Source organism: Rutidosis leptorrhynchoides, chromosome 1 (assembly GCF_046630445.1).
Source record: "Rutidosis leptorrhynchoides isolate AG116_Rl617_1_P2 chromosome 1, CSIRO_AGI_Rlap_v1, whole genome shotgun sequence".
Lineage (NCBI taxonomy): Eukaryota > Viridiplantae > Streptophyta > Magnoliopsida > Asterales > Asteraceae > Rutidosis > Rutidosis leptorrhynchoides.
Genome location: NC_092333.1, coordinates 687,567,272 through 687,578,584, shown reverse-complemented (window position 1 = coordinate 687,578,584; position 11,313 = coordinate 687,567,272). Strand labels below are relative to the sequence as shown.

At 34.4% G+C, this 11,313-nt stretch overlaps 1 protein-coding gene across 1 annotated transcript; it reads right to left on the bottom strand.

The window, feature by feature from the left end:
* Positions 1–5,233: 5,233 nt before the first annotated feature.
* On the bottom strand, positions 5,234–10,663 carry LOC139886052 (probable serine/threonine-protein kinase At1g54610). The gene is made up of 9 exons (XM_071869790.1): positions 10,388–10,663; positions 9,372–9,847; positions 8,232–8,516; positions 7,809–8,126; positions 7,460–7,687; positions 7,211–7,311; positions 6,940–7,054; positions 5,944–6,351; positions 5,234–5,631 (listed from the first exon to the last, which is right to left on the bottom strand). Exons 2-9 carry the CDS (start codon positions 9,780–9,782, stop codon positions 5,446–5,448), a joined length of 2,052 nt encoding a protein of 683 aa, XP_071725891.1. The 5' UTR covers positions 9,783–9,847; positions 10,388–10,663; the 3' UTR covers positions 5,234–5,445.
* Between the last annotated feature and the right edge of the window lie 650 nt (positions 10,664–11,313).

Genomic DNA, 11,313 nt, shown 5'->3' with positions numbered 1-11,313 from the left:
AGTTATAGGTTTAACCTATATATATCAAATCGTAACAATAGACCACAAGATTTCATATTTCAATACACATCCCATACATAGAGATAAAAATCATTCATATGGTGAACACCTGGTAACCGACATTAACAAGATGCATATATAAGAATATCCCCATCATTCCGGGACACCCTTCGGATATGATATAAATTTTGAAGTACTAAAGCATCCGGTACTTTGGATGGGGTTTGTTAGTCCCAATAGATCTATCTTTAGGATTCGCGTCAATTAGGGTGTCTGTTCCCTAATTCTTAGATTACCAGACTTAATAAAAAGGGGCATATTCGATTTCGATAATTCAACCATAGAATGTAGTTTCACGTACTTGTGTCTATTTTGTAAATCATTTATAAAACCTGCATGTATTCTCATCCCAAAAATATTAGATTTTAAAAGTGGGACTATAACTCACTTTCACAGATTTTTACTTCGTCGGGAAGTAAGACTTGGCCACTGGTTGATTCACGAACCTATAACAATATATACATATATATCAAAGTATGTTCAAAATATATTTAAAACACTTTTAATATATTTTGATGTTTTAAGTTTATTAAGTCAGCTGTCCTCGTTAGTAACCTACAACTAGTTGTCCACAGTTAGATGTACAGAAATAAATCGATAAATATTATCTTGAATCAATATACGACCCAGTGTATACGTATCTCAGTATTGATCACAACTCAAACTATATATATTTTGGAATCAACCTCAACCCTGTATAGCTAACTCCAACATTCACATATAGAGTGTCTATGGTTGTTCCGAAATATATATAGATGTGTCGACATGATAGGTCGAAACATTATATACGTGTCTATGGTATCTCAAGATTACATAATATACAATACAAGTTGATTAAGTTATGGTTGGAATAGATTTGTTACCAATTTTCACGTAGCTAAAATGAGAAAAATTATCCAATCTTGTTTTACCCATAACTTCTTCATTTTAAATCCGTTTTGAGTTAATCAAATTGCTATGGTTTCATATTGAACTCTATTTTATGAATCTAAACATAAAAAGTATAGGTTTATAGTCGGAAAAATAATTTACAAGTCGTTTTTGTAAAGGTAGTCATTTCAGTCGAAAGAACGACGTCTAGATGACCATTTTAGAAAACATACTTCCACTTTGAGTTTAACCATAATTTTTGGATATAGTTTCATGTTCATAATAAAAATCATTTTCCCAGAATAACAACTTTTAAATCAAAGTTTATCATAGTTTTTAATTAACTAACCCAAAACAGCCCGCGGTGTTACTACGACGGCGTAAATCCGGTTTTACAGTATTTTTCGTGTTTCCAGGTTTTAAATCATTAAGTTAGCATATCATATATATATAGAACATGTGTTTAGTTGATTTTAAAAGTCAAGTTAGAAGGATTAACTTTTATTTGCGAACAAGTTTAGAATTAACTAAACTATGTTCTAGTGATTACAAGTTTAAACCTTCGAATAAGATAGCTTTATATGTATGAATAGAATGATGTTATGAACATCATTACCACCTCAAGTTCCTTGGATAAACCTACTGGAAATGAGAAAAATAGATCTAGCTTCAAAGGATCCTTGGATGGCTTGAAAGTTCTTGAAGCAGAATCATGACACGAAAACAATTTCAAGTAAGATTTCCACTCGAAATAAGATTGTTATAGTTATAGAAATTGAATTAAAGTTTGAATATGATTATTACCTTGTATTAGAAAGATAACCTACTGTAAGTAACAAATGTTTCTTGATCTTGGATGATTACTTGAAATGGATTTAGAAAACTTGGAAGTAAACTTGCAATCTTGAAAGTATTCTTGATTTTATGAAACTAGAACTTTTGGAATTTATGAAGAACACTTAAAACTTGAAGATAGAACTTGAGAGAGATCAATTAGATGAAGAAAATTGAAGAATGAAAGTGTTTGTAGGTGTTTTTGGTCATTGGTGTATGGATTAGATATAAAGGATATGTAATTTTGTTTTCATGTAAATAAGTCATGAATGATTACTCATATTTTTGTAATTTTATGAGATATTTTATGCTAGTTGCCAAATGATGGTTCCCACATGTGTTAGGTGACTCACATGGGCTTCTAAGATCTAATCATTGGAGTGTATATATCAATAGTACATACATCTAAAAGCTGTGTATTGTACGAGTACGAATACGAGTGCATACGAGTAGAATTGTTGATGAAACTGAACGAGGATGTAATTGTAAGCATTTTTGTTAAGTAAAAGTATTTTGATAAGTGTCTTGAAGTCTTTCAAAAGTGTATGAATACATATTAAAACACTACATGTATATACATTTTAACTGAGTCGTTAAGTCATCGTTAGTCGTTACATGTAAATGTTGTTTTGAAACCTTTAGGTTAACGATCTTGTTGAATGTTGTTAACCCATTGTTTATTATAACAAATGAGATGTTAAATTGTTATATTATCATGATATTATGATATATAATATATCTTAGTATGATGTATATACAGTTAAATGTCGTTACAACGATAATCGTTACATATATGTCTCGTTTCGAAATCATTAAGTTAGTAGTCTTATTTTTACATATGTATTTCATTGTTAATACACTTAATAATATATTTACTTATCATTTAACATAATTAACCAAGTGTATCAATATCTTAATATGATTCATATGTACCTAGTAAGACGTTGTTATAACGATAATCGTTATATATATCGTTTTCGAGTTTCTTAAATTAATAGTCTCATTTTTATGTATATAACTCATTGTTAAAATACCTAATGAGATACATACTTATAATAAAATCATGTTAACTATATATATAACCATATATATGTCATCGTATAGTTTTTACAAGTTTTAACGTTCGTGAATCACCGGTCAACTTGGGTGGTCAATTGTCTATATGAAACCTATTTCAATTAATCAAGTCTTAACAAGTTTGATTGCTTAACATGTTGGAAACACTTAATCATGTAAATAACAATTTCATTTAATATATATATATATAAACATGGAAAAATTCGGGTCACTACATTAACGATCCTACAAATGGTAATAGAGCTACGGTTGTAGCCCAGATATGTGGACGGCGCAACTTGACAGTGGAGGTTCAAACGAAGATGACTTTAGACGTAACCTGGGTAGAGGTCGTGGGTCCGTGAAAATTCAAGATGTAAATGAACGTGTCAGGGATTTGCCGTGTTATATGATGCAAGTGCATGAACAACCCAATTAAGGGGTGAATTCCGGAGCTAATCGGTTTGTGTGTGTCCCACATCAAAAAATGAATGAAACAAATGTATCTATATAAGCTTAAGAAAACCTCCCTCTATCACCAATTGGTTTTAGGATACCAAGGGGCTCATGAACTTATATGTTATGTATGTTGTTGGGCTAAAAAGATCCAACAAATGGTATCAGAGCGATGTGGCACAGGTGTAATCAATGTGGCAATGGCGATTCAGATAGGGTTGACTTTGGACGTGACCGGGGGAGAGGTCGTGGGTCCGTGAAAAGTCGAGATGTAAATGAACGTGTTCAGGATTAGCCGTGTTATATGATAGGCGTGCATGAAAAACCGATTAAGGGGATGAGTATTGGAGTTTATTAGTTTGTGTGTGTCACACATCAGATATAAGAAAAAATGGATGTAGACATATAAGTATAGAGGGAACCTCCCTATATCACCAATTGATATTAGAGTACTAATTAAGGAACTCGTGGGCTTATGTGGTTGTTACACATATTGTTGGGCCTAAAAACGATACTACATTACGTAGTGCATTATAATTTATACATGGTATTTAACTAATATAGTGAGTCCAATTTGTTTAATCTAGTGTGATGGTTGGTAGTGAATTTGTTACTCATTAGTTGCTAAGGGACTCATGGGCTTATGTGGTTGTTACACATGTTGTTGGGCCTAAAAACGATACTACACATGTGACAGTTTGTCTTTTCTGAAATCATGTTATGATTAGGAGTAGCTTTATATAGTTATACATGAGCATTGATTGTTTTTAGCACTGTTGCAAAACACCCCGTGTCGAGCCGTTGCGACGGTTTGGTGACTAGCTCGTCCAGTCTCGAAGAAAACCGTCTAATATGACAGTCAACGGTCAAAATTCCGGTCAAAGTTGAAAAAAACTCATTTAAAGTCTGTCAAAATTCGAAAAATCGGTAAAATCGGTCAAATTTGTCGTATTATAGTTTGAATTTTCTGTATTAAATTAACGGTGATAGCGATTATGGGAAAAATTAGTCAATTAAAATTTTTGGCTTTATAATAAGTACACGTATATACATTTAAATACCTATAAATTTAAAAGTCAACTTTGGTCAACGTCCGTCTCGACCTCTGTCTCGACCCCGTCACGAACGTCTAGACCTTTTTAGGACCCAACCGTCTCGACCCCGTCTCACGTCTTTTGCAACCTTGGTTTTTAGTATAACAATGGCTTTGTTTTTTTGAACTTACATACGTGAAGATGGAAAAATTTAGTTATTTGAAGACATCTAAAAGTAAAAACTGGAGATATTATTGTCTCGCTCTCTACATACACCAAGTATTAAAAGATTTGGGGCCTAAAATAGAGAAGCTAAAGTGTCGAAGCAAACAAATGCAAAAGGACCGCCACAACAAGCCACAATCAATGAAAACTCCAACCTCTCCCAAACTCCCACCGCCATTTACATAAACATCCAAGAGCCACAATAAAGAAACCCGAATGAATAACCTAAAAGCTGTCATATATATACACAATACCCAACCGTGGTTGACAAAAATAAGCTTGGTCACCAGGAGAGTACAAAGATCTTACACCCAAACACTCACACCACTAACTTATACGGCTTCTAATAAAGTATTGTTCCTCTCGATATAGGTGAAGTTTATTTAATGCATTATACAGTTTCTCAATTATTGCGATTTGCATTAAATATTTCTCCCAAATAAAATTTTATACTACGAAAATATTTCGACCATGAAACTAGAATATATTGAATTAATTTATTTTATGAACAATATTCGTGTCTTATTTTCCATCGCTTAAAATGAAAATCACATACATACAAAGAACACTTGCACAGTTTTAGTTTCAAAGAATTCATGTTAAAAAGAAACAAGGTGACCATCTCTTTAAACTCAGATTACTCTTAGATACCAAAGTTACTTAATCATAACATAATAATAATAATAATAATATAATAATAATAATAATATTAGTAATAAGAATAAAATTGATAATGATAATACAGATTACATTCCTCTCTCGACCCCGAAACAAGTATGGGGCCCATGTTCGATCGAAGACCACTATACAAACGACTAAGGATGATAACATTTAGCTTGATATGCATCTATTCGCCTACAGTTTTTCTTGATAAGTGGGTGTTCGTGTTAAGGGTAGTGACAGGTTCAGCTCACCGACCCGAAAAGAATGTGTTGTTGTCCACCTGAACTTTTCTCACTTTGGTTTTATCTCGTGCTCGTCTTACAGCTTCTTGGATTTGTCGATCGTGGTCTTTCAACAGCTGGTCAACTTTTCCCGATGGAGCTAGCAGTGGACCCGAGTAGTGGATCTTGCTACCCTTTGACCCATACCCGAGCTGCACAAAAAATAAGAGTCCGTTTATTATGGGAATTGATATTGACATTTCCACCATCAGAATTGATAAATCCACCGCAATTGAGCATTAGGTATTTGTACTGTACAAGTACCTAAAATTGTGGTGGATGTATCAACTACCTTAAATCCGTTTATAATTTGCTTTTTTTTTTCTTGGACAGCGAATAGGATCACCCGAGGGGACTAAACCACCCGTTGCGATCATCTCCCGTTTCGACTATGCCGATGCAGCGATAATAACCCCGCCCCTGTATTTTTGATGTATATAAAAGGACAAGAATTGAAAACTTACATTTATGGGATCTTTATTGCTGGTTCGTCCATCTTCATCGGGCTGTCCGGCAGCATTTGAAGAAGCTTCTTTCATGGAACCAGGGAATCGGCTAATTAGTCTTGGATGCGACGGCTGTTGTGAAGTTCCGGATTTGTCCCTTTGATCTTCATATAACATACTTTTCCTAGCAGCTACTAAACCTGATAAATCTGGCCCATTTGACTCCACCTTTTTCCCACCCTTTGACCAAGCAGCTCGTTGAACCAACGGCCCAGAATGTGAAGCCCGCTTGTGAACGCTATTATTGGTTTGATCTTCCTCCATAGCTTGAGAAGGTCTTGGTGGGTCAATAGGAAAACCCGATGCCGAATCTTCCTGTTGCGGGTTGAACTTCTCGCTACGGGAGTATGACTGTCCTTGTCTTTTCTGGAGTCACAAACCGGAAACAAATAAGAATATCTCTAAAAAAAATTATTTATGTTTTTGAAAAAGACTATACAAACGGAAATCAGTGTTCCAGATCACGAAATACTCGGCGAGTACTAGGTTATTGGAAAGGTCTGGTCCGATTAATCAAAATCGATTAATGGTGATTAATCGATGGTGATTACTTAGGATTTTTACTCACTCAACATCTGATTAATCAGTCAAAATCAGTCCAACCACGATCAAGCTTGGTCAATGAGGATTACACGCCGATTACTCAAGATTATTACTCGGTCAACTCCTCAGTCAAAATCGGTCAAACTCAAACTTGATCAAGCATCGGTCAACGGGGATTACTTGGCTATTACTTGGGATTATTACTCAGTCAACACCCGACTAATAGGTCAAATCGGTGAAAGTCAAACTTGGTCAAACCAGTAATCCCCGAGTTGCCGATTACTCCCAAAGAAAAGTCCCGACCGGGTACTCCCCGAGTAGTAATTTTCACAACCTCGACTAAAACTCAACAAATGAAGGGTATAGATATGGGACAAAAAAAATTGTAAATCTAGCATTATACAACTTTACCTGCAACGATGATACAAGTTCAGCATTAGCATCGGGAGCTGGAACCGCTCGAGACTCCCTTGTGACTCGTCTTTCTGGGTCAACTCGGCGAGTCTTGCCTCCAGCTCCAGCTTGTCTAGAATCATTATTTTTTTAAAGAAAACATTAGCATAATCCAAAATATATTTAGTAACATACCGGCTTTTGAAAATAAAATGAAAGTTGATACTCTTTTAACTAAATGTATATATAATGAAAAAAAAAAGAAGTTATGATTACGAGTAAAAAATACCTCCGAGCTTCTTCATCCCGTATTTTAGCATCAAACTCCTTACTAGGAGGATACTTTGGCAAGCTTGAAGGATCACACGGGATCGGTTTTGTAGTAAAGAACTGTTAAAATATCAAAATATTAAACCACATCCTCTTAATAAACAGATACTCAACTATTTTAATGTTACGAATCAACAAGGATAGTTCTAAATATTTTGGAATTATTATACACAAATGACCAAAATCCCTTCTAGTGAGAAACGCATACCGCACTGTTTAACGCTGAAGCTGCGGACCCGCGATCAGCGGGATCAATAGAAAGAAGAGTTTCCATAAGAGATAATGCTGGTGCAGGAAAATCTTTAAATGTTTCGGCAACCACTCGTTTGTATGGTTGTTGAGGCTTAAAAATGGTGGCATGAGGCAATTTCGATTTTCTCCAATAATCCTCAGATGGGGACCCACAAAGCTTGAAAATTTTATGCAGTTGTTCTACCTAAAATACATTTAACCCTACAACCTTGGTTACATTGTATAAACATATAAAAATATAAATACATATGGAACAAATTCATTATATAATATTACCAAAAATATTTTCATAACTTATTACTTACCTCTGTTCTTCCGGGCATTATAGGTTTGCCAGCATATAATTCAGCAACTATGCAACCAGTACTCCATAAATCAACTGCGGTGCCATAATACGTAGCGCCAAGTAATAATTCAGGTGGTCTATACCATAATGTAACAACGCGGCTAGTCAAAGGTTGACTTTGACTAGGGTCAAAAAAACTTGCTAGACCAAAATCAGCAATCTTCAGAATGCCATTATTGTCGACTAGAAGGTTTGAACCTTTTATGTCACGATGAAGGACGCCATTACTGTGACAGTGATCAAGTCCGTGCAATAGTTGCCTTATGTAACACTTCACCTGCAAAACATTTGCAACTTAATGATTAATGATATCATTAAATTAAATCATCATCATAATAATATTACAACAAAAAAAAAATTATCTTTTAAATTTTGGTTTAACCTGTGATTCGGTGAATTTAAGAGCAGGGTGAGAAGCAAGCCCGGCTAGATCGTGTTCCATGTACTCAAAAACAAGGTATAAACTGCATGACATACGAGAGGTCACAAGACCTTCTAATTTTATAACATTCGGATGCTTAAGTTTACGTAGGATGTGGATTTCCCGGGCCATAAAACGGACACTCTCGGGCTCCAAATTGTCAAATCTTACTTTCTTTAAAGCAACAATCTTCCCTTGATCAAGGTCACGCGCCCGATAAACATTACTGTATGTACCTTGCCCAATCTGAAAAGGTGCCAAGAAAACCAGTGTCAACTAATGAATGAAAGTGGGGTACGGGCAATTGCAATCCATTTATCACAACTGGGTCAACTTAGTTTGTGTTTCATCTCAAGCGGGCCAAACAGACGAATTAACTCAAAATGGCTCAAACAGTTTAGAGGTAACCCAAAGTCTACTAAATGTATACAACATCAAAAATCGTGTTATTCAAATATCTAGCTAACCAGTGTACTGCAATCCTATAGTTGTAATTGTAATCACAATTAACGAGTTAATCATTCAACATCATGGACAAAAGGTATTTACGGGTCAACCCAACCTGACCTGTCCCGTTTGGAGCCATATTATAAATGGATTCTTTTTACTTGAACATAACTCAACCCACCCATTAAGTTACCTCTATATATTATGAAGGTAACATGATCCAATTGTAATCACCTAACTTCAAGCAAATAATTCTATGTCTAATTCCAATTCTTCAAGTCAGAATTGTCATTAAAAAAAAAAAAAATGCACCCAAACACCTACCCAATTTACCTCTATAAAACATTACGATATACACTAAATACACTATGTAAGTCGGTGTTTTCCCCAACAAATCTTAAAATGGGCATAGGATTTTCGTATAGGCTAGAACAAGACCAGACAAAAAGTCAACTTTTCTAGACTTTGACCTAACTTTTAGTGTTGACCGACTAATTAGACGTTTGTGGGCGAAACGGGAGGGCTAGTCACCATACCGCCGCAACCAGCGTTTGCAAACACGGCATAAACACTTCCTAAAATATGTATCATACACATATTGGGGGTATAAAAGTCTACAATAGATAAAACAAAAACAAACAAAAAAAAGCAAACCTTGTCCAATTTTTCAAAAGAATCTGCTCGTCTAGGAACCCATCCTTTGATAGCCTCGCCGGCAACTGCAGCTAGCCATGGCGGCCAACCAGCTGCCACTTGCTCTCCTTCAGTAGCTCTTGGAACACTGCCCAGGGCAGGATGGTGCGCTACAACGATAGGCTCCGGTTTGTCTTTTTTCCTCTCAGTATTGTCTCCGGGCAGTCTGCGCGGGCCATTAACATGCTTATTATTAATTAATATTGATCCACCATCATTATTATCTGATAAGGGCTTCAATCTATATGCTTCTCTTCTTGATGATGTAACCCTATTCAGTTGTGTTTCCGATGAAGCTTTATCGTCATATCTGTTCCTTGGACTCTCTCTGCTATCTTCAATGGCAGATGGCTTGCCACAAACACACCCCATAACTTACCAAATCCAAAACTCACTTCAATAATCAATTTCTTTGCCTTATATCACCAAAAACCAGCCTAAAATTATTTTCTTCAATAATCAATATCATAAATAGAAAGAAGTAGCATTGTAACTTAAGAAAGAAAAAGAAAAAAAAAAAAACTATAAAACCCCACAGTTAAGCATACACATAAAACATGATCAATCATAAAATGTTACACTTTTCCCCCCAATGTATAGTATGAGCACATTCAGACCAAATTCAGGGGTAACTAGCTGGAAAAACAGCACACAATTTTTTTTTTTAATTTATTTATTCTCTTCAAAGAATGCAGAGTACATAACAACAAAATTGAAGTATGAGACATTGTAAATCAAAGGTACAGCCTCATATATGAAGTATAAAAAAAGAAAGGATTTTTACAAAAGGAGTTATGAATTTATAGCCAACATACATAAACCATGAACACATTAAAGATTAAAAAATAGAAGCTGGAGCAAATTCAAGCAAAATTAGCATAAAGTATTCAATAACGAAGATACCCAACTCATAAAGTTAAAATCTTTATAATACCCATTAATCAAATACAACAAAAAATATGTAATGTAATTTTTACCTAAAATTGAGTGTTTCATGAGTGCAGTTGCTGTAAAATTTATAAACTAAATTAGGGTTCGGAAATACACGGATCTGGAGTTGCAGGATCTATGAAGAGACGGATGGATATAGAGAGGTGTGTTTTAATTCTTTCAAAAGCAGAAATGGAATTTATTAGAATAAAAAGAAAAAAAGAAAATACAGAAAAGATTTATGCATTTTCTTGTTTACTAGCATTTATATATATTCTGACAGTTTAGAGGCAGCTTTTGGAAGACTGTTGTGTTTTTGAAGAGAGATGGGTCTCTGGCGTACTGAGACATCCTTACCACCACTCACAGGTCAAAGCTTAGATTTATTCATAATTCCATTTTAATTAATTTATTTTCCATTTGATTAATTTAAATGTAACAATAAGAATCTCCTAATACCAATGAATGGAAAGCTCTTAAATTGATGTTTACGGTAATGGTGAATATTAAATCATTATAATAACCATTGATTTGTATGTAGCCGTTACGTATTAATGAACTACGAGGCGATTAAATAATAAGTTTTGGAACCCGAAAAGTTGTAATGGTTTAATTATATTTAAAAAAAAAAAAAAGTTGTAATCGTTTAATTATATTATTATGCAATAATATATATTTATATTAGTATATACTAGTGGTAAGGTCCGTGCATTGCACGGATTTCGGTACGATTCAACATTTAAGAACATTAGCGTTTGTCTTATTTTGAGGTTTAACTCGTGAAACGACATTCCGTGATACTTAAGTTATATAAAGAATTCAATAATATAGTTATTTTTAAAGTGGATTGTTAAACCCTTACATATCTTGTCCGGGATTTTTATAAGTCATTCCTAGTTTATGTGTCAAGATACTAAATAATGATGATTAACATGAACAACAAAAAATGATCTAATGATTGTTAACAACATAC